Here is a 25784-nt window from a genome sequence, read left to right as displayed (position 1 = left end):
GCATTCAAGTCCGCTTGCATTTTAGACATAGCTTCTATCTCTGAAGAGTGGCTAAGATAGCTTTTTATATCGTTTATATATACAATGAATAATATTGCAGCAAGAACAGATTCTTGTGGAAGACCAGCAGTGCTATATTACGTACCCCAATGTTATGCAGTTTCCTCAGTAGGATGACCCTATCAATGGTTTCAAATGCCATTTTTAGGTCCAGGAAAACCGACACTGTTACTAACTTGTTTAACAGGTTTAACAGGCTTTCTTTCCATTCTGGTATAACCAAGTTTAGAGCGGTTTCACAAGAGTGTTTGGTTCTGAACCCTGATTGTTCACATATGATAATTTCATGTTTGTTCAGGTAATCGAGAAGCTGGTCTTTTATGATTTTCTCTACAATCTTTTCATCACTAGGCAGCGTATTAATAGGCCGTATTTCCTCTGGTTTTTCAGCCCCTTTAACTTTTTCAACTGGTACTACTGTCGATGCTGGGAATACACCTTCACTGAAGCTCTCATTGACTATGAATGTATAAGCGTATCCCAAATAATCCCTACTGTCTTTATATACACCTTCTGATACCAGTTTTTTTCCTCCATGCTTATTTTTTAGCCGCTGTTCGCATGAGCTGTTCCACATTTATTTATTTCATTGCAAAAACACTTTCCCTAATATCCTCTGTAGCTTCATCTGCTGTAGTTTATTCAGTGGTATTACATAATGTTGTGATGCTCTCGACAAAGAACTGATTCAACCGGGCCGCGATTTCGGGGCCTCCTTCAATGGCTGTACTATTTATTACTATACGTTTTACTTGGGCTGTGTCGTTACTCAAATTTATGGTATCTTTAAGACATTTCCACATTAGTCTTTGATTGTTGCAATTAAGCGCTATTTTATTATCTATGTATTGCTTTTTTTTATTTTTATAAGTTTTTATACTCAGCGTGCTTTCAAAACAGAGTATATTAACTTTGATTAGATAACGGTTGGTTGTACAGGTATAAAGGAATCGAGATAGATATAGAATTCCATATATCAAAATCATCAGTATCGAAAAAAAATTTGATTGAGCCATGCCCGTCCGTCCGTCCGTCTGTCCGCTAGCACGATAACTTGAGTAAATATTAAGAGATCTTCACCAAATTTGGTACACGACCTTATCTGGACCCAGAATGGATTGGTATTGAAAATGAGCGAAATCGGATGATAATCACGCCCACTTTTTATATATATAACATTTTGAAAAACACAAAAAACCTTATTATTTAGTAAATAATACACCTAGAATGTTGAAATTGACGTGAAGACTTATATTGAGACTGTTGATAAAAATTTGAAAAAATTTTTTGAAATGGGCGTGGCACCGCCCACTTGTGATAAAATCAATTTTACAAATATTATAATAAATCAAAAATCGTTAAACATATCGTAACAAAATTCGGCAAAGAGGTTGCCTTTACTATAAGGAATGCTTTCACGAAAAATTAACGAAATCGGTTAAGGGCCACGCCCACTTTTATATAAAAGATTTTTAAAAGGGTCGTGGACGAATGAAATAAGCTATATCTGTGCAAAAAAAAGCTTTATATCAATGGTATTTCATTTTCCAAGTGGATTTATAACAATAAATAGGAAAAACTTCAAGTTTTAAAAAATGGGGGTGGCACCGCCCCTTTTATGACTGAGCAATTTTCTGTGTTTCGGGAGCCATAACTCGAAGAAAAATTAACGGATCGTAATAAAATTGGGTACACAAATTTTTCCTATAGCAGGAAATATATCTAGAAAAAATGGACGAGATCGGTTAAAGATCACGCCCACTTTTATATAAAAGATTTTTAAAAGGGTCGTAGACGACAATAATGAGCTATATCTTAGCGAAAAAGAGCTTTTTGTCAATAGAATTTTACTTTCTAAATTGAATTATAACATTAAATTAGAAAACACTAAAATTTTTGAAAATGGGTGCGGCACCGCCCCTTTTATGACTAAGCAATCTTCTATGTTTCGGGAGCTATATATCGTAACGAAATTGTGTACACATATTTTCCTTATAGCAGAAAATATTTCCTGTAAAAATGGACGGGTTCGGTTAAAGACTACGACAACTTAGATATAAAACAAATTTAAAAGAGTCGTAGACTAGAACTTGGCAAAAAATAGTTCTGAATCAATGATATTTCACTTATAAAGTTGTACTGTAAGAGGAAATGGTGATACATTTTTTTTAAACGGGCGGTGCCACGTGTTATGTAAAAAAGTAATTTATCTGAAATGAAATGTACAATTAAAGTTGACGCTGAGTATATAATGTTCGGTTACACCCGAACTTAGACACCTTTACTTGTTTATATTTACGTTTTGCATAACTGTAACTATCCCACTCATTTGTACTTTTTGCTATTTTGTAAAGCTCATATTTTAATTGGTTTATCTTCGTAAGCTCTCGGTCATACCATTTATTTGCTAATCTAATTCACATAGGTAATCGTTGCCATTATATCCCCTAAGATAATACTAGTAGTTTGAACTTTAAGTCCTATATCACATTTATTCAGTTTCGATATATTGTAACTCCTAAGGAGAGCAATCAGACTTTTCTTTGTATAATTTTTCCAGCATACGCGATTTTCATATATTCTCATCTTGTGTCTTTCTTGAATGGGCATTTTGAAACAGATCGTTTCGTGGTCTGATATTCTATGGTTTTCTAAATTTTTTATTTGAATTTTATCATTGTTACTAAAAGGAGGGCTATTTTTGATTGTGACACTTCTGTTACCCTTGTATTAAACTTAATTGGTTGGTGCATTGATGCTATCGCGAATGTTTGATTTAGCTGGTTTGTGTAAGTTTGCTGTACACTTGCATTTATGTTAAAATGGGCTATAATAATATTATTTTCTTTTCACTAAAATAATATTCCAGTACCTCACCCATATGGTTTATAAATTCAGCATCGCTTGTGTTTCGTGAATGGATACTACACCAATTTTCCATTTAATCGTATTTTTAGGGTTTTAATCACAATACACCATAAGTTATGAACCGAATATGCTCCGGTACCAAGCAGTTACTAGCCCGACCGTCTCGGGTACGACGTAGTATCACCACGTTGAACCTTCTAGGTAATCTCAATAACTCCTCCCACCCCCACTCCAGTTCCATGAGGAACGTGGGGTCGCAAATACTCCCTGTTAAATATGTCTATGATACATATGATCACTGTAGTGTAGTGGTAGCGTCCTTTGGCTACCACACCAATGGTTCTGGGTTCAAGTGCCGGGCGAAATGACATCAAAAGTTTAGAAAAATTTTTGTTTATTAGAACAAAAGTTTTCCTAAGCGGTGTCGCCCCTCGGCAATGGGTTTTCCTGAAAATAATTTATTAAAAAGATTACCAAAAATAAATATCGCCATATGGAGTTGCGGAATCAGCCCATGATACCCACTACTCTACCGAGTCGACGAGCCTAAGGAAGTATGCATTTGTGTCCATCTCGAAATGGTCAAATTGTTAAGGTTCTGCGTGCCGGTAGCACCAAAAGGTTTGTACCGTGAAAAAGTTTCAATAAATCCAGCACCGTCTCTCGAGAAACATCGCAATTATTGTCACAATCGGAAAAATATCTTCCTTTTTTGCTGAAATGGAAAGTTGAATCCCAAATCCCGTTCGTGTAGAGAAGCTCCTTCCACCAAAGCTACTATGGAAGACTCAGGTTTTGTAATTTCAAATTTTCACACTCACCAGGTATTTTTCCAAAATCTCTAAATATCCTAAAGTCAGTATCCGATGGTACAAAACCATTTTGAAACAACTCTTCGCCAATTGTTGATGCAAAAGGGTGCACGATGTTAGCACCATAATATTTCATTAGCCAAGGATGATCAGGACCAGATTGAAATAATATTTCACGACCACCAGATCCCGCTGAGTCCAAGTTAATGACAGCTCTATAAAATATTTATATATATTATCAACTTAAGACAAAAGCAAATGGCTACTCACTTAACATTACGCGCCCATTTATGTAGTGTTATGAAGGCATGTGAACCTTGCATTGGATTTTCTTCAGCCCCATTGAACAGAAACACAATCGAGTGCTGCAATTTAGTCTCATATTTCGATATCACACGTAATGTCTCTAACATAATCGCAATCATGGCACCTGCGTCACCAGCGCCCGAACTACCCGGCACCGTATCATAATGACTATTAATTAGCAAAGCTGCGGTACTATTCGTACCGCGAGGCGTCAACTTAACAACCACATTCTGTATGCTCTGATAGGCATTCACCATTGTCCATAGAACATAATTTCCTGAGGCAATTTGTACATCTTGTTGGATGTCATAGAGATCCGTACGGGATTCTTGTATAACTTTAGTGATTTCTGTTAGTAAAAAGTGTACAGCTGTTTGTTCGTTGGCAGCACTGCCAACCACTTTCGGTCCGATTTTTGTGAGACGAAATAATATACTCTCGGCACGTTCGCCAATGAAACGTCCCGGTTGTGTGTTCTCCTGTTCTATTGTGACAAGATCGGGATAACTGTGATAGCTGGGTATGACTGTCACGTAGAAAATTAAGAACCAAAATGCAATAAATAACGGAGCCCAATACCATCCGAATTTACTGCGATTGTATATAATTTTCATGTTTTCATATTTCGATTTCATATTTAATTCGTACATGTTGAGGTTGTGTGCTGGTATGCTGTGTATTCGTGCTTGGACCCCCTGTGCTCAGGCATAAAACGTTTTGAAGGAACTGTAAGGAGATAAATATAAAAATTCTGTCTTAATTTTTCCTGATAACTACATATATGTAGAGAAAGAAAATAATTGTACCCATTTAGCTATAAGTTAAGCATTTATCGTCTACAACGTTCAGCTGAAATTAAACAAAAATCTTAATGAGCCCGGAGCTACTCTCCCACTGAAAAGCCAGTCAATAATCGATAGCGTTCACCTTAAACCGTTAGACTACTACTCGCAGATAATCATTATCACAACTGCCCCTTGATGTAAGGCATTGGGCCAATATGTATATAGGTATCTGAGCAGTGAATCAAAATTTTTCCGCTCTAAACCTGTTCAGTCATTGTGCTTTCAATTGCCACTTTTAACATTGTGATGTCTTTTAAAATGGCAACTGCCCCTCTTTGCTGCTCTCTTACCTCGTTCAGCCGTAGGTGGTTCTAAAATAACGAACAGTCCCATTCTGCATCCGTTTAGCAGCAGTTCGGAGGTAGTCATTATACTTTCAGTGCGAAACTGTATCTTTGCGTGACTCTCTCCCATTGCTTTTTGCATGATATTCAACAACTACCACCACTGTTCCAGAATCACACAGGCTCATTCGAATTTTGAGACTAGAGCATGCATAGAGAAGTTAATATTGGAACTTCAATGCTAGCCATACTTATACATAACAATTCCTTTAATTAGCAAAACTAGGATCTTCTATATCTTTGTCAGAAGACCAACTAAGCTCCGAAGATATTGCATTTGTTTGAAGATGCTAGTCAACTCTGAAAACATTTTAAAGCTAGCTATTAAAAACTATAAACTTTGGACAATGGAAATTCAAAAAGGAATTGATAGGAGGTGGTATGTGATGATGTTAATATCTCTGGTTCTAACCAAGTTCTGCCCTTTCTGTATTGGATCTTGCGGCGAACGAAGACAAGATGTCATATTATTGTTGACTGAAGGAAATAATTTGAATTTTACCTTCTCCATCTTGCGGCGAATGAAGACAAGACGTCACGTCACTGTTTACGGATATAATTGGATACTGTTAAGTGCTTCGTCTATTTGCGAACCAGGATTAACAGCGGGAATAATAGCTGGGTAAAAGTTCAAAGATGAAGAACTCTTGCTACTTTGGACTGTAATGAGAGAAATTGGTATGGAGAGAAATTGAGACGACCCTTGGAGTAACGTTAGAAAAGCTCTACTGAAACTGTATGGTTCTGTCCGCGACTCAATGGTGTTTATCGAAGGAAATTTAATAATAAGGTTTATGCGCTTTATGAGTAGCGTATTGTATATATCAAGAGGAGCAAAAGTGGTACATCAACCACATAGACGCATATAAATTTAAAAAATTGTTGATAACGTAACTGGAACCCACGTAAGCTTTGATTTATTTAAAATCAGAAGTTAACTTAATTAAAATTGAAAAATTTGCTGCGAGTACAAAAAGGTGAATCCAACCTTGATCCAACCGAACTTCATGTGCCGACATAACATGTCAAAACTGACATTTGTGCCACATATCTAGTACAAATATTTACATGCGTACATTTATACGCATCAACAATAACGTTATGCTTATCGCTTAAAAACATATGTAATTTAATTTTTTTTTTTTTTCATTTTCATTACAAAGCATTTAATTTCATTAAATAGTACTCGGTTAAGTTTTTTTCATGTACACTTAACGCACATAAATCTTACCATAGCCACAATGGCGCCAATTGTGTACATACAAGTGGTTTATACGTAGATGCTCTTGTGACTCTTCATAAATAGTCCATTGAAGAAGTAGGGTTAATCAAACAAGCCTTCATCACTTAAAGTTATTGTTTAAATGCAATATGACAGACAAATCCGTTACAAATCATCAAAGACATGCATCTGTGAAAGCAGCAAAAATGCATTCCATCCGTGGACGAAGGACAAAGAAGAGCAGAAAAACAAATAAAGCAAGTATTAATTGAATTGTCTGGAATTGTTTGCCACATTTTGTGACTTTAATTGGCTGAATGTGTAAATTTGTTAAGTTTTTTTTTTTTTTGGACAAATGCATACGTAACACCGCTCTTTCAGTTGTGCTGCGCTGCACACAATTCATAAGTTAATTTCACTTTGCTGGGCACGTCTGAGTAAATAACACTGTGTAACAAAATTTCACCTAACTTTTTCATAGATCAAGATGAATAACTCAATTATTTGCAAATGCTACGACTAAAACCTTATATCACAAGTCATAATCGCCTAAGTTGAGATAGGGTGATTCGCAAAATTACTTTTTGATGGCATTTTATACTAACTGATAAGGCCAAACATTTGTCAATTTCCACATGTGAACTATTGATTTTGCAATTACTGGCATATGCTGATGACATTGATATCATCGGCCTAAACACCCGCGCTGTTAGTTCTGCTTACTCCAAGCTGGAAAAAGAAGCGGTAAAGATGGGTTTGATGGTGAATGAGGACAAAACGAAGTACCTGCTGTCATCGAGCAAAGAGTCAGCGCATATGCGCCTTGGCAACCACGCTACTGTTGGCAGCCATAATTTCGAAATAGTAAAAGACTTCGTTTATTTGGGAACCAGCATCAACATTAGCAACAACATCAGCACTGAAATCCAGCGAAGAATCAATCTTGCCAATAAATGCTACTTTGGACTAGGTAGGCAATTGCAAAGTAAAGTCCTCTCTCGGCGAACGAAAATCATACTCTACAAGTCACTTATCGTACCCGTCCTGCTATATGGGGCAGAAGCATGGACCATGACAACAGCAGATGAAGCGGCTTTGGGAGTGTTCGAGAGAAAAGTTCTTCGAAAGATTTATGGACCTCTACGCGTTGGCGATGGCGAGTACCGAAGAAGATTTAATGATGAGCTGTACGAGCTATACGCAGACATCAACATAGTCCAGCGAATTAAAACGCAGCGGCTGCGCTGGCTAGGCCATGTTATGCGAATGAAAGATGATGCTCCGGCCAAGAAAGTGTTTCTATCGGAACCCGCCTATGGAAGCAGAGGTAGAGGGCGGCCCCCACTCCGTTGGAAGGACCAGGTGGAAAACGATTTAAACTCCCTTGGTGTGACCAATTGGCGCCGGTTGGCGGAGCGAAGGAGCGACTGGCGCGCCTTGTTGGACGGCCATAACCGTTTAGACGGTTAAGCGCCAATTAAGTAAGTAAGTAAGTAGAACTATTGATTTTGAGTGATAATTTGTGCATATTTCTGTGGTCCCAAGTCATAACAGCCTAAGTATAAAATGACGCCATTGAAAAGTTTGTATAAAACGCTACAAATTCCAATAATAGTTAAAAAAACACAAATATCATCGGTTTAAAATGCTTCCAAAAATTTATTTTGCTAATCATCATATCTCGACTTAGGCAATTATGACTTGTAACCACAGATTGTATCCTTATATTCGACGCGGCGGTGTATTTCTGCCATGAAAAGCTTCACAGTAAAGTGTCATCTGCCTTTCAGATGCCGTTCGGAGTGGGCGTTAAAGATGTTGGTCCCGCCAATTTGTAGGAAAAATTAAAAAAAAAGAACACGAAGCATATTAGAAGAGATGCTCGGCCTAAAATCTCTTCGGAGGTTATCCAACCTTGCATTTATTTATTCCAGATTTTAGGTCTTTTATAAAACCCCTTCGATGGCGTAATTTTCGCCCACGTTATCCTAAGAACAAGTATCTATTATCGAAATTTTTGTTTTCTTTATGCTAATTGAAGCATCGACTGACATTTAAGTGCAAAGCAAAAGTGTAAGCAAAAGTCAGCTGTTTTGATGGTTTTCATGTATCTATAATAGATTTTTGCGATTTCTTCTATAAAATATTCACAATTATTGATGTAACTTTGGGCTGGTCACCCTGTTTTGGTGAAAACTCAAATTTCAAATATATCTATCTGAAGAATTGCTATCCTGCTGTTAAATTCTGACTTAACTAGAGATGGCCAAAACCGTCCTAAGTATGAGTTTTAAAGTGTCCACTTTTTATTATCAGTTCACAAATTATTTAAGAGAAACGTACATTCCCAAGGCGATCACAATATATCAATTAAATATCTTTGAGTATCATACAACTTTTTCAAGAAATCACTATTCGAAGCTTTCATGTTGGTCGATTGTCACTTATCACATATTTTTGTTGTTGTTGTAGCGATAAAGAGACTTGGGGCGTGTTATCGATGTTGATGGTCCTTTGCCGGATGCAGATTCGGTACGTTCCCTTAACAAGCACCATCGGTTGAAGAACGCCCCGACCATCTCGGGAACGATTTGGTATGACTACAGGAACTCTTCTACGCCATATCGCCTTCCCACCCCCTAGATCCATTATGAACTTGGGGTCGCCAGAGCCTCGGCTGTTAAACAAACAGGGTGCGTCACTGGTAGGTGTGATTGACAATTGAGTTGGAGAAGCTACATATTGAGCTGGCAACCCCTTGAAAGGGTAGCGCTACACAACTCCTTGAATCAATTCGGTATTTTAGTCGCCTCTTACGACAGGCATACCTGCCGCGGGTATATTCTATGCCTCCTAACCCGCTCTGGGATCATTTGTGTTTCACTTATCACATCTAGGTCGATTGCAAACGTATTTTTCATCGTACATACATATGTATATCACTTTGGTAAATTTTGGGATCCATGCATGACCTAATGATCTTTGCTATTTTAATCGCCTACCAGGTATTGAAATCTTTGAATAGTATGTCTCGGAATTGGTGCCCGCTCTTAAAATTTTCTAGGCCTTACGATTCCGGACATGAGATTTATGAGCACCGAGTTCTCGAAAAAGTTGTATTAAACTAAAAGAAAGTTTTTTAATGTTCTTCGTTCATCTTGGTTACAGGAATACGTGGGCGAAGTATTTAGTCAGAGTTTGGGATCACGCTGTGTACCGTAACTTTTTAATGGGGGTATTGCAATATCGAACAATTACTTACTTACTTAATTGGCGCTTAACCATTTAAACGGTTATGGCAGTCCAACAAGGCGCGCCAGTCGCTTCTTTGCTTTGTCAACCGGCGCCATTTGGTCACAGCAAGGGAGTTTAAATCGTTTTCCACCTTGTGCTTCCAGCAAATTGGGGGCCGCCCTCGACCTCTGCTTCCATAGGCGGGTTGCGATAGGAACTCTTTCTTGGCTAGAGTGTCATCTTTCATTCGCATAATATGGCCTAGCCAGCGCAGCCGCTGCGTTTTAATTCGCTGGACTATGCTGATGTCTGCGTAGAGCTCGTACAGTTTATCGTTAAATCTTTTTCGGTACTCGCCATCGCCAACGCGTAGAGGTCCATAAATTTTTCGAAGAATTTTCTCTCGAACACTTCCAGAGCCGCTACATCTGATGTTGTCATGGGCCATGCTTCTGCGCCATATAGCAGCACCATAAGTGGCTTTTGGAGTATGATTTTCGTTTTCCGAGAGAGGACAATTAAATTTAGAAAAAACATAACTTTCTAAAATTGTTTCCCCCGTCCCTAACGTTGGTCCCGGTTAAGTTCACGAGGGCTGCTTCGAATTTTGCTAATACAATTTCATGTTATTATTTTTTGTTCCACAGTGTAATTTTAAAAAGTGAAGCTTTGAAGCAAACCGATTGCAAACATAACATATTTGTTTAAAGTGTGGACAAAAAATAATTCATTATTATCATTCTGGTTAAATGCAACTGAGCAACGCTTTGAGTTTGATTGTGAGTTATTAACCATTGTTCATCATTTTTTCAAGGTTTTGTTTACTGAATTGTTTCATTAAATTTATTATATTAATTCAGCCGTAAATGTTAAATTATAATTAAATTAACGTTAAGTTGCACCATACAAATTCATAACTACGCGCATTTACTTGCATATGTGTATCGACGCCTGAGTGGAATATCAACCAATCTCGGTAGGTTTGAGAACATCGTGTACCGAAATTCGGTTGAACAACGCCCCATGTGGAATTTTTTTTAAAACCACCCAGTTTTAGCTAAAATGTATTCCATCCTTACTGAGATATGGCATTATTTAAACAAATTTTGAGATACGGGTTCTTAACCATAATTTTTGAAATAGCACATAATTCAATAAATTTTTGAAGTACGATCGTTTTAAACAAGCTTCTTAAGTAATTAATACTAATTCACTGAGATATGACGACAGTCGAGATTTATTGATATTGCGTCCAGGAACCGACAAAACTTTATATGCGGCGAAATTACAATCTCTCAGGAAATCAAAGTAACGTGTCAAACCACGAAAAAAGTTCTGTTAAATGGGTATTCAATATGTTTTTAAATTTTAATTATATATAAGAAATACGAAATGAAAAATATTTTCACATCATGATCCAATTTGATTGAGCCATGTCCGTCCGTCCGTCCGTCCGTCTGTCCGTTAACACGATAACTTGAGTAAATTTTGAGGTATCTTGATGAAATTTGGTATGTAGATTCCTGGGCACTCATCTCAGATCGCTATTTAAAATGAACGATATCGGACTATAACCACGCCCACTTTTTCGATCTCGAAAATTTCGAAAAACCGAAAAAATGCGATAATTCATTGCCAAAGGCGGTTAAAGCGATGAAACTTGGTAGATGGGTTGGCGTTATGACGCAGAATAGAAAACTAAAAAGATTTTGGACAATGGGCGTGGCACCGCCCACTTTTACAAGAAGGTAATTTAAAAGTTTTGCAAGCTGTAATTTGACAGTCGTTAAAGATATCATGATGAAATTTGGCAGAAACGTTACTACTATTACTGTATATGTGCTAAATAAAAATTAGCAAAATTGGATGAAGAACACGCCCACTTTTTAAAAAAAATTTTTTTTTAATTCAAATTTTAACAAAAAATTTAATATCTTTACTGTATATAAGTAAATTAAGTCAAAATTCAACTCCAGTAATGATATGATGCAACAAAATACAAAAATAAAAGAAAATTTCAAAATGGGCGTGGCTCCGCCCATTTTCATTTAGTTTGTCTAGAATACTTTTAATGCCATAAGTCGAACAAAAATTTACCAATCCTTCTCAAATTTGGTAGAGGCATAGATTCTATGACGGTAACTGTTCTCTGTGAAAATGGGCGAAATCGGTAGAAGCCACGCCCAGTTTTTATACACAGTCCACCGTCTGTCCTTCCGCTCGGCCGTTAACACAATAACTTGAGCAAAAACCGATATATCTTTACTAAACTTAGCCCACGTACTTATCTGAACTCACTTTATCTTGGTATAAAAAATGGCCGAAATCCGACCATAACCACGCCCACTTTATCGATATCGAAAATTACGAAAAATGAAAAAATGCCATAATTCTATACCAAATACGAAAAAAGGGATGAAACATGGTAACTGGATTGGTTTATTGACACAAAATATAACTTTGGAAAAAACTTTGTAAAATGGGTGTGACACCTACCATATTAAGTAGAAGAAAATGAAAAAGTTCTACAAGGCGAAATCAACAGCCCTTGGAATTTTGGCAGGAATACTGTTAGTGGTATTGCATATATAAATAAATTAGCAGTACCCGACAGATGATTTTCTGGATCACCTGGTCCACATTTTGGTCGATATCGCGAGAACGCCCTCACATATACATCTAAGGGCCACTCGCTTTTAAAACCCTCATTAATACCTTTAATTTGATATCCATATCGTACAAACACATTCTAGAGTCACCCCGGGCCACCCTAATGGCGATATCTCGAAAAGGCGTCCACCTATAGACCTAATGCCCACTCCCTCTTAAAATGCTCAGTAACACCTTTCGTTTGATACCCATATCGTACAAACATTCTAGAGTCACCCCTGGCCCACCCTAATGGCGATATTTCGAAAAGGCGTCCACCTATAGACCTAATGTCCACTCCCTCTTAAAATGCTCAGTAACACCTTTCGTTTGATACCCATATCGTACAAACATTCTAGAGTCACCCCTGGCCCACCCTAATGGCGATATCTCGAAAAGGCGTCCACCTATAGACCTAATGCCCACTCCCTCTTAAAATGCTCAGTAACACCTTTCGTTTGATACCCATATCGTACAAACATTCTAGAGTCACCCCTGGCCCACCCTAATGGCGATATTTCGAAAAGGCGTCAACCTATAGACCTAATGCCCGTTCCCTCTTAAAATGCTCAGTAACACCTTTCGTTTGATACCCATATCGTACAAACATTCTAGAGTCACCCTTGGTCCACCTTTATGGCGATATCTCTAAAAGGCGTCTACCTATAGAACTAAGGATTACTCCCTTTTAAAATACTCATTACCACCTTTCATTTGATACCCATATCGTACAAACACATTCTAGAGTCACACTGGCCCACCCTAATGGCGATATCTGAAAAAGGCGTCCACCTATAGACCTAATGCCCACTCCCTCTTAAAATGCTCAGTAACACCTTTCGTTTGATACCCATATCGTACAGACATTCTAGAGTCACCCTTGGTCCACCTTTATGGCGATATCTCGAAAAGACGTCCACCTATAGAACTAAGGATTACTCCCTATTAAAATACTCATTAACACCTTTCATTTGATACCCATATCGTACAAACACATTCCGGAGTCACCCCTGGCCCACCCTAATGGCGATATCTCGAAAAGGCGTCCACCTATAGACCTAATGCCCACTCCCTCTTAAAATGCTCAGTAACACCTTTCGTTTGATACCCATATCGTACAAACATTCTAGAGTCACCCCTGGCCCACCCTAATGGCGATATCTCGAAAAGGCGTCCACCTATAGACCTAGTGCCCACTCCCTCTTAAAATGCTCAGTAACACCTTTCGTTTGATACCCATATCGTACAAACACATTCTAGAGTCAACCCTGGCCCACCCTAATGACGATATCTCGAAAAGGCATCCACCTATAGACCTCACGCCCACTCCCTCTTAAAATGCTCAGTAACACCTTTCGTTTGATACCCATATCGTACAAACATTCTAGAGTCACCCTTGGTCCACCTTTATGGCGATATCTCGAAAAGGCGTCCACCTATAGAACTAAGGATTACTCCCTTTTAAAATACTCATTATCATTATCCATATCATACAAACACATTCTAGAGTCACCCCTGGCCCACCCTAATGGCGACATTTCGAAAAGGCGTCCACCTATAGACCTAATGCCCACTCCCTCTTAAAATGCTCAGTAACACCTTTCGTTTGATACCCATATCGTACAAACATTCTAGAGTCACCCCTGGCCCACCCTAATGGCGATATTTCGAAAAGGCGTCCACCTATAGACCTAATGTCCACTCCCTCTTAAAATGCTCAGTAACACCTTTCGTTTGATACCCATATCGTACAAACATTCTAGAGTCACCCCTGGCCCACCCTAATGGCGATATCTCGAAAAGGCGTCCACCTATAGACCTAATGCCCACTCCCTCTTAAAATGCTCAGTAACACCTTTCGTTTGATACCCATATCGTACAAACATTCTAGAGTCACCCCTGGCCCACCCTAATGGCGATATCTCGAAAAGGCGTCCACCTATAGACCTAGTGCCCACTCCCTCTTAAAATGCTCAGTAACACCTTTCGTTTGATACCCATATCGTACAAACATTCTAGAGTCACCCCTGGCCCACCCTAATGGCGATATCTCGAAAAGGCGTCCACCTATAGACCTAGTGCCCACTCCCTCTTAAAATGCTCAGTAACACCTTTCGTTTGATACCCATATCGTACAAACATTCTAGAGTCACCCCTGGCCCACCCTAATGGCGATATCTCGAAAAGGCGTCCACCTATAGACCTAATGCCCACTCCCTCTTAAAATGCTCAGTAACACCTTTCGTTTGATACCCATATCGTACAAACATTCTAGAGTCACCCCTGGCCCACCCTAATGGCGATATCTCGAAAAGGCGTCCACCTATAGACCTAATGCCCACTCCCTCTTAAAATGCTCAGTAACACCTTTCGTTTGATACCCATATCGTACAAACATTCTAGAGTCACCCCTGGCCCACCCTAATGGCGATATCTCGAAAAGGCGTCCACCTATAGACCTAATGCCCACTCCCTCTTAAAATGCTCAGTAACACCTTTCGTTTGATACCCATATCGTACAAACATTCTAGAGTCACCCCTGGCCCACCCTAATGGCGATATCTCGAAAAGGCGTCCACCTATAGACCTAGTGCCCACTCCCTCTTAAAATGCTCAGTAACACCTTTCGTTTGATACCCATATCGTACAAACACATTCTAGAGTCAACCCTGGCCCACCCTAATGACGATATCTCGAAAAGGCATCCACCTATAGACCTCACGCCCACTCCCTCTTAAAATGCTCAGTAACACCTTTCGTTTGATACCCATATCGTACAAACATTCTAGAGTCACCCTTGGTCCACCTTTATGGCGATATCTCGAAAAGGCGTCCACCTATAGAACTAAGGATTACTCCCTTTTAAAATACTCATTATCATTATCCATATCATACAAACACATTCTAGGATCACCCCTGGCCCACCCTAATGGCGATATCTCGAAAAGGCGTCCACCTATAGACCGAATGCCCACTCCCTCTTAAAATGCTCAGTAACACCTTTTATTTGATTCCCATATCGTACAAACACATTCTAGAGTCAACCCTGGTCCACCTTTATGGCGATATCTCGAAAAGGCGAACACCTATAGAACGAAGGCCCACTCGCTTTAAAAATACTCATTAACACCTTTCATTTTATACCCATATCGTACTAACAAAGTCTAGAGTCACCCCTGGTCCACCTTTATTGCGATACCTCGAAATGGCGTCCACCTATGAACTAAGGATTACTCCCTTTTAAAATACTCATTAACACCTTTCTTTTGATACCCATATCGTACAAACATATTCTAGAGTCACCCCTGGTCCACTTTTATGGCGATTTCTCGAAAAGGCGTTCACCTATAGAACTAAAGCCCATTCCCTTTTAAAATACTCATTACCACCTTTCATTTGATACCCATATCGTACAAACACATTCTAGAGTCACCCCTGGTCCACCTCAATGGCGATATCTCGAAAAGGCGTCCACCGATAGACCTAAGGCCCACTCCCTCTTAAAATGCTCAGCAACACCTTTCATTTGATACCCATATCGTACAAACAAATTCTAGAGTCAGCCCTGGTCCACCTTTATGGCGATATCCCTAAATGGCGTCCATCCATAGAACTATGGCCTACTCTCTCTTAAAATACTCTTTAATACCTTCCATTTGATACACATGTCATACAACCACATTCCAGGGTTACCCTAGGTTCATTTTCCTACATGGTGATTTTCCTTATTTTGTCTCCATAGCTCTCAACTGAGTATGTAATGTTCGGTTACACCCGAACTTAGCCTTCCTTACTTGTTTTCATATTATCTTGGTTTTGGAAGCCCAGCAATGCAGGTTTTTATTTATTCTCCTTTTATTAGATGAAAATACAATGAAACATTTGTGGAAATTTCGCATTAATATTAACAATGCAATCAAAAAAATGTTTGATAAATTGTCATTTCCGGTAAAATAGCTATTATGGTTCGATGCTATAAATTCGATTTAATCTTCCTTGAGTAAAACAATTAACTTCTTAAGTCATATCTGCTTTACAATTTGACTGCCTTTTAATTTATAGCTGCGCTCTTATCAAATGAACCGCTCTATACGATAGATACGACGTATATTATTTATCGATTAACTATTAAAATATAGCACTACTTAAAAAACTAAAGCTATAATCATTGAGAAGTGCCCCCAAATAACACTCATCCAATTAAAAGGTCGCATAGTAACCATTTTTGAGGAGAGATAAATTAGCGGTAGCAAGTAACTGTTATAATTTGTTAAATTCTCTTTCGGCTTCTTTCTGACAGTTAAACAGTTACCGATATCTAGGAGAGATAAAAAATGTAGGTATCTCTTAAGGGGAGACAAAATAAATTAATCTCATCTTAAATTGAAACAAACATAATTGCAAAAATAAGCCCATTTAATAAAAAACATTTCATAAAAATTAAAAAGAAAAAATTAATTAAAAAGTAGGCTCGAACATACACATGTATTAATTTAGTTACAAAGGAGTCAGCTTTATTTCTCTGTGCTGTGTAGTGGGAGGGATAAATAAATCTCGAGAGAAATCCATATTCCTTTAAGATCAAAAATAAAAATCTCTTATTGAGACACCATTTTACTTTTTATGTTTATGTTCGGCTTCGGTTTGTGATAAATCAGCATTATTTTCATGTTCGGCTATATAATCCCATTCCACCAAAAATTTTGGGTAAATATTTGACGATGACGAACATTTTTGGTGGGCTTTATTTTGAACATTGTGGATTCATACAAGTGAAAAATCTTTCTATTCCTCCATTGCCATACCTACCTTCAAATAATAGCTGACAGGGAGAAGAGCTGTCGCGAATGGCCAGAGAATGGAAGAAAGATTTGTTTTTTGCTCGCGGTTATTAAATTGAAGTGCCATGAATTGCACATTTGTGTTTCATATCAGCTTTTCTTTTAATTTCGTATAGAGAAAATCAGACTACATATTAATATTCATATCTAAAATCTAGTTATTAGATAATAATAATGCAATATACCAGTCGTTTACAATAATGTTTGAAAAACACTATTGGTAAATGATTTCAGTAATCGAACAGCAATTGAAGAAGTGATCGAGGCTGTTTAATATTATGAACATTTTTTCAAACATTCGCCACTTGTATGAATTCACAATGATTTTGAACGTGAACAATTGAAACGGATTTACATATTGCTAAGACTATTTTTCAAAAGACATTACAACTGTCAAAAAAAATTGCTTTCAAATGTATATTTATATTAAAATAAGCAAACCTTTTTGAAAAAAAGTTTCAATTGAAAAACTATTCAAATATAAATTAAATATAAAAAGTATATTCAGTGATAATTTAGTCATTAATTGAGATCAGGATTGCACTATGACCATTGCGCGGTGGGGTATTTGATCAAACTAGCTGGCCAAAAGTCGATTTTTCAAAATATTCCTATTTTTTCTAAATATACTCCCTGGATGTCCAATGAATAGTATACATACCCCAACACTAGGCCGGGTCGATTTGTGGAGAGGCAAAAAAATCACACATTGCTCTGTGAACATCATATTCTAGGGATCAAAATAAGAAACTTTGCCGAAGGAACCATACCTCTAAAACGAATTCTGTTACCCCCCCCCCCCCCCCCCCCTTTGGGTCGTAGGAGCAAATTTTGAAAAATCCCACTTTGAAATGCCTATGTTTTTTCTTTTTGGAGTTTATTTTTCTCTTTAGAAATTTATTTAGTCAGAACATATGTAAATGAAAAGATGAATTTAACTTAGTAATTGAAAAGAAATTAAAAAAAATTATTAAAAATTAGCTTTTTACAACCCCCTTTTAAAACCAAGGCATCACTGTGATGCATTTGCATTTCGTAAACATAGTTGTGTGGGTTTTTTATTCAACCGTTTTAAAAAATGAAGGTATCACTGTGACACAATTGCAGATCGTAAAATTGCTTGTGTTGTTTTTTTTAAGCCACCACAAGACACAGCAGGTAGAATTGAAATTGCCCCTACCAAAAAGTTCGACCCAAAGGGGGGAACATCAGAATTCGTTTTAGAGATATGGTTCCTTCGGCAAAGTTTCTTATTTTGATCCCTAGAATAAGATTTTCACAGAGCAATGAGCGATTTTTAAATCGACCCGCCCTACCCAACACCCATCTGCAACGTCAACGGAGCTAACCGCGCACATCTAAAGTTCTATAAAAATTTTGTGCAGTTCGATTTATTTTTGGATTAAAAAGCAATATACCCTTCTAACTTAAACACTTGTTCACTTGTTTAGCCTTAATCAAATCGAGTTACATTTTCTTTTAGGACAGGTAAATGTGTTTATAACTCATTTTTTAGATTTTTTATACCGCATGTTTTAACTGATTTATTCTACTTGTAATACTACTACTTTTCAGTTTTCAAAATGTGTAAAAACCTTGCAAGAATATCTTTTTTCATGGCATATCATGTCAGTAATTTTTTGGCAATACACAAGCTTGTGTTTGTTTCAAAGTTTAATAACAAAAACGGCTGCGCATACCCGCGATTTTTTAAGTGGTGATCAATTTTGTAAGAGACTGATACCCTTATTGGAAAAAGGTGGCAACATTGTGAAAACATCCTCAGTAGCAATACCTAGGTGAAAATTCTTAAAATGTAATACTATATCGATGTACCAAATTTGGTTCAAATCGGTTAAGCCATTTCCGAGATGGTAGTGAATATACGAAGAAATATAAAAAAGAAGTTCAGCTGGCAACCTATCTTAAAAATGTCAATAGGATTGCGGAGTAAAATACTTTTCGTTTGATACCCTTATTGACATATCTCAAGTACTGCCAAAAAATGACCCCGGGTCCATCCGAAATCGGGAGCCCGATCCATAGTAATTCTGCGGGAACACTGTGCATTTACTGTCAAATATTTCCTTTCATAACAGTGAAGTGAGACAACCACTTGTTGAACAGAAATAATTGCTGTTTTAATTTTGGCCAACTAGATTGATCAAATACCCCAACGTGCATTGGTCTATTGACTCTCATCGCCTCCCCAGCACCTCATCCAATTCGACTTCCTTGATGATGATGACTACGGTTAGGATATCCGGTCCTCACCCGGAAAATGGCGATTATATGGCAACACTTTCTTGAAATCAGCTGATTGTCAGTAAGTGTCAGTATATGTAAGTACTCTACATAACTGTGCATAGAAAGTATGTTTAGGTATAAAGAATTTTCTTTTCTATACAAAAATGTTTCTGATTTCAAGTGTTAAGTAACTTTCATATTACAGCAACCCATCTTGATAGTAATTTTCTTATTCTGAGTCGTAAAACTGCGGTGAAAGTTTTTGCGCTCGCGTAGATATCAATAGCATTTTCATGACGAATCATGCATCCTTTCCCAGTGCGAAAAATATACGTTTCTTTAAAGGATCCACAAATAAAATCTAAATCCGGACTTTTATTTTTTAAGAACAAATAAAAGTCCGGTTCATCCAAATGAAAAGAATTTTTCAAGAATAGATTCTTCTGCAATGCAATTTTTAGGACAAAATATTCTTCTTGATGGGGCATGGATCGAGATATTTAGAGAGACAAATCATACCAGTCGTCAATATAATCAGAAAATTTGCAGGCAGTTTTTTATCTTATGACCGATGTTTTGGTAATTTCTTACCAAAAATAAAAATTTGGTAAGAAAATTACAAACGCACACTTAATGTAAGCGGATCGCACAGCACCTGAAATTGTATACTTAAAAACAGATATACTGGAATTGTTAGAATTTCGTAATCAATACTCTTCACGAATACTTTTTACTTAAGAACGCATTTCGGTTGCGTTTAGATCCATTTATATAAAGGACGTGCTAACCAATCGTATATCTCTTTTTATTTGCAATATGGGTTCGGATATATTTATACAATGCATTAACACTTTTTTTTTAATTTTTCCACACAGTTATATAAGTATGTAGCGGTCGAATTCTTATCGGTATGCTGCACAGTGGGTAATTTTGAAGAAATGTTACTGAAAATCAAAAACTTTTCAACGCTTAGAACTAAAGTGATTATTTTCCAGTCAATATTTTTTATAGTAAAATAAAAGTGTAAAAACACTGAATGCGTGGTATACATTTTTGGAATATTAAAAAAAATTGGAATAAGAAATGAGATGTGTACATAGAACAAAGACAACAATTGATCAGCTTGTGAAAAATCCTATAAATACACATATATGATTCATATTCTAAACTGAAGTCTAAGGGTGGCTATAAAGCAAGTTTTTCAAAGGTGAGGAAAAACTAAGTTTTAAGAATCTGCTTTTTGTACGCTTCCGAGTATGTTTTATATTAAATGGTTATATTTTGAAATGCTTTCCACAGCTTGATTTGCAAGTTCAAATAATTTTGAAATATATCTCTTTCTCAATTTAAAAATATATTTCTTTGATATCCTTTAATTTAATTTTGATGTATTTATATATACCTTCGTCCTTTCATACCTGCAAACAAAACCATTATGTGTAGTATACTTTCAGGCGGGCTATCTTATATTGAAATTGGAATTGTGTAGTAGTTAGAGTAGTCCATATAATTTCTCTTAATTTAAATGGTTTGTTTTAATTGTTTAAGATAACTTTATTTCGAATATCCATGGTTTGCTGAGCCCACTTTTATTCAGTTTCAAATTTTTGAAAATATTGTCTATGGAAAAATGTCACAAACCTTTTGCAGTTTAACGGCCCGATTCTGAGCGTTACCGCTAATAGTACCCAGAACATTATGTAACCGAAAATCGTTACCAGTTATTTTATTCGCGATTCTGGCCAAGGTGGAAACGCTGTCATCACCGAAAAACTCACCAGTGTCTGTGGTGAAATTTAAAAGTTGGTTCTCTTCGCTTTACCCATGGCGGAACGATACAAGGTGGCAGCATGGGACAGCTGAATATAAACTTTGTTGATTTGATACATCAACTTCCGACGCAGTACGATTTTGACATTTGTCCATCGAGTTTACAAAAACAAAGTACATGGAATTTTTATTTATGTTTGTAGGTATGTCACCATGCTGCCACCTTGTATGGTTCCGCCATGGCTTTACCGAAAATGTGCACTCGTAGATACGAGGTTGGCGAATAAACGGGGCGATGTGGATATATGTACATGCATGCATAAGTTTTTACATAGCTATATTGTAATATATAGTACATATTGTAAATGAAAGTACATAACATTGTGGATAAGACAAATGTGATAACTTCTGCATAGACGTCAAAATTACAAATAGAATGGATCATCTGATTTTAAATTGACTATCGCTGTCTTATTCTGTATCTCTTTCTGTCACCCGCTAAAAATAGCCGACCCTATGCGCCGCCATATTGAACACCCTGTCAAAACGCAGACAAAACACTAAAAAGTAGCAATGTTGAACAGAATACCAAAAGGGTGTATAAGTGCCACATGATTTCGTTACCGTGGTGAAGAATGTTGTTACCACACCAGAGTCAGGGCATAAAGCTCATTAACTCAAATCAAGAAGGGAGCTTGAAAAAAGAAAACCACATTTTCAAGTAAAATAGCTGTTTTCTCAAATTGCATACGTTCTTTTACTTTTTCAAGTAAAATAGCTGCTTTCTCAAATTGTATACGTTCTTTTGTAATAAAAAGGAGTTTTTGTGACGAAAAAGCGGTGTTAATATAGCAGAAAAACGTGTTTTTAGTCCTTCTAGATACACATGTCTCAAAACCAAAAACCAATTTAAAAATTATGACACAAAAGTCAGATTTAACGCACGGTAGCCCTCAAGAAAAGGATAATCGCATTACTGAGTCAAAAACTTGTCAGCTGATGTTATTGGTCTTAACAAAAAAATTTTAGTTATTGAATGAGCTCTATTTGTGGGTGCTTTTCATGCGAAAATCCCACTGTGCGGTGTCTCATAATGCATTCAAGTTCATTGTTGACGACGATTGTGGAAGTAGTCGATAAGTAAAGAATGCAATGAACCTATTTGCTAGTATAAAATATTATACCCAATTTTATATAAGATATGCGCGATACTAGATTTGAATGTATATGTTAGGGTGTTTCAATAAAAAAAATAAAAATTGCTTGACGAAATTTCATAATTGTTCGCTGCTATATACATACATATATCAACAGCGTAGGATAAAGAAAATTGTACATATTATCCGAAAACTGCACACCCTAATGTTCATATAAAATTCAAATGCGATTATGTGGTTATATTTGTACTAAGTATGAGTCCCTTAGAATTCTGCCGCAATTTCATTTATGGTTTGACTTTATTGCTATTGACTTACTATAGCCATAAATGCCCTAATCGAAAAAAAAAAACAATTAAATTTTATGTACATATATTTCAACAACAGTATGAGACATAACACTAACAAATGGGTGCTCGTAAATAAATAAAAAATTACATATATACAAACATACATGAATTGTATAGCCTTGAAGAGATTGAGAAAAACTAAAAACTATACAATTTGTTTATGTTTCACTTAAAACAAATTTAGCTCACATACGAATTTTTAAAATTTTTTGGAAAATGTTCGAGACAAGTTTGAATGAACCTTGTTAATTTGATAGATGACAACAGCCAAAAACTCAGATCTATTAATAAATTGCTCTGTTTTCATAAAACCACAGCTAAATGAAAAATTGCAAAATTAAGGGCAACAACACAAACAACCGTGTAAACAAGCAATAATTTTTAAAACAACAAATTACAAAAAGAAAATTGTTAATAGGTATTTTCGGCGGAAGGTAGCAAATACTATTGTAAACGAGATACAAAAATAATCATGAATATACTTAAAGCAACAGATCTGAAGAACGCGTTCCTAACTGGTTCACTCGATAGTCAGTGCCTTTGACCAAATATTTCAAATATCGCTGTATCGGATGAATGGATATGAAATTTCTCGCTCTCTGAGGACAGCCGGGGGCATCATCCGGGCGCTACTCACAGGGGGCGCCAAATTGTTCGCAAAGAGGAGTTTCCTGGATAGTTTTTATTTCTATTATAACTAATTTCTGGAAAAAATTTTCTATACTAAAAACAGCATGCATATATCCGGAACACTTGCGATAAGTTGTGGAATAATTGAAAGCATATATCTTTTTTCTCATGTTCAACGTTAAGATGGGAATTATTAAAAAATTCTTTAACAAAAACTGTCAAACATGAATTTAAACACGATGAAGCGCCAGAATACATGCGGTTAGCGTTATCGTTGATGGGCTAGAGAATGTAATAGAACACTTAGAACAATTAGCACAGGACACTAACACTACAAGTGACACCAGATTCGAAGCTACAATTCTGTTACAAAATATACTAAATTTTAGTTTCATAACATTAGTTCATTTCTGGTATGAAATCTCAGATTGCAAGATCCGGGGATGAATTTTAGAGAAGCGTATCAACATCTTAAATCATTAGCGAAATTCGAGACACTCTCTGTGAAGAAGCAATAGAAAAAGCGATGTCTCTTTGTGAAAAATGGGATATTGATGTAGAAAAACGTATAAGAAGACGCCGCCAAATGCCCGGAGAATTGGCTAGAGATGTTGGCTTTCCGCAGAATGTGAAATTTCTCGCGTTATGAAAAGGGTTCTTGATCGTTTCCAACAAGAAATACGTACAAGATTTACACGATTAATTGACCTTAATTTTAGATTTGGATTTCTCTTAGACGTTGGAAATTTGTTAAACAAGGATAATAACGACTTGTGTGAATTTTATAATACAAAATTCGATTGAACAGAACTTTTTATCGAAATATGTGACAGCAAAATATTAATTCGCAGCGGAAAAGAAATTGACCCGTTAGAATTACTTACTTTTACACTCTCGTACGGAGAAGATGTTTTTCCAAACCTTCGAGTGGCACTTCAAATACTCTGGACTATCTCAGTATGAATTGCTAGCTGCGAACGTTCATTAAGCAAATTAAAACTGATTTTGACATATTTACGATGGGGCAAGGTCGCCTGAGTGACCTAACATTATTAAGTGAGGAAAAATAAAAATTTGAAATGATAAATTTTAATGATATCATTGATATTTTTGCTTCCGCAAAGGCAAGGAAAATTTATTTATTTATTTATTTTATTTACTAGCCTTTACCCGCGGCCCCGTCCGCAAGGAGAAAATGAAATATATGGGATATTCATGTTAGCCTGCTTATCAAGTTATATGTTTAAATTTTTTTTCTGTTTAATGCATTTTATTTTTGTAATGGAGTAAAAAAAGAACTAAATGAGCTGATAACTTGATAGGATCCCCGAATGATCCCGAAATTATCCAGACAAAGCCACGAAATGACCCCGACGCTATCGCGGATGGATCCCTAAAACCATCCAGAAATGCCGCGTAAGGGTCTCCAAAAGTTGCCGGAATATTCCAAAAAAAAACACGAAATGACAACCACACGATTCTAGACTTATCCAGAGCACCACACAGAAATGATCACTGAAGGGTACCAAAATGATCCCGAAAAGGTTCCGAAGTGACCCTGCCGGGCTCCCGGGCGGATCTCAAAAACCATCCAGAAAATATCCAGGAAGGGTCCCTAAATTATCCCGATATACTCCAGAAAAAGTTCCGAAATGGTTCCAAGGGGATCCACGGCGGATCGCGAAAACCATACAGAAATGATTCCGGAAGGGTCCCAAACTGATCCCGAAATAGTCCTAAAATGACCCCGATGGGATCACGCACGGATCCAGAAATGATCCCGGAAGGGTCCTAAAACTATCCCGAAAAAGTAACAAAATATCCCGAAATGACTCTTACCGCATCCCAGACGGATCCAGAAATGATATCGGAAGGGTCCCCAAATGATCCCAAAATGGTCCCGAAATGACCCTGATGGATCCGGCAAACCATCAAGAAATGGTGCCGGAAGGGTCCCCAAATGATCCCGAAATAATACAGAAAAATTCACGAAACGACCCCTAAAGGATCCCCAAATGATCCCGTATTATTAGCCCCGAAAAAGTAACGAAATGACCCCGACGAGATCCCGGACGAATCCCGAAAACAATGCAGAAATGATGCCGGAAAGGGCCCCAAGTGATCCCGAAAAAGTCCAGCAATGATTCCGATGGGATCCCGAACGGATACCGAAAACCATCCAGAAGTTATGGCGGAAAGGTCCTCAAATGATCACCTAATAGTCCCGAAATGACCTGGACGGGATCCCGGCCGGATCCCGTAAACCATTCAGAAATGATCCCGATATAGTCCCTAAGAAGTCCCGAAATGAACCTGACGGGATGTCGAACGGATCCCTAAATGACCCTGACGGGATCCCGTACAGATCCCGAAATCCATCCAGAAATGATCTTGGGAGGGTCCCAAAATGATCCCGAAATAGTCTCGGAAAAGTCCAGAAATTACCCTG

At 37.2% G+C, this 25784-nt stretch overlaps 1 protein-coding gene across 2 annotated transcripts in view; it reads right to left on the bottom strand.

Annotated features, from left to right (window-relative positions):
- The window catches only part of LOC137244746 (endoplasmic reticulum metallopeptidase 1), a 102441-nt gene that overhangs the window by 14377 nt on the left and 62280 nt on the right, over positions 1-25784 (bottom strand). For both annotated transcript variants that reach the window (XM_067774190.1, XM_067774191.1), the window contains exons 2-3: positions 4011-4772; positions 3750-3955 (exon numbers count right to left, since the gene is read on the bottom strand). In XM_067774190.1, the coding sequence (XP_067630291.1) occupies positions 3750-3955; positions 4011-4696 (892 nt within the window). In that variant the 5' untranslated portion in view covers positions 4697-4772. The remainder of the gene's footprint in view (positions 1-3749; positions 3956-4010; positions 4773-25784) is intronic.

This window comes from Eurosta solidaginis, chromosome 3 (assembly GCF_040869045.1).
Source record: "Eurosta solidaginis isolate ZX-2024a chromosome 3, ASM4086904v1, whole genome shotgun sequence".
NCBI classification, from domain to species: Eukaryota; Metazoa; Arthropoda; class Insecta; order Diptera; family Tephritidae; genus Eurosta; species Eurosta solidaginis.
Note: the sequence above shows the minus strand (reverse complement) of the source record. Positions and strands in the feature narration are given on the sequence as shown.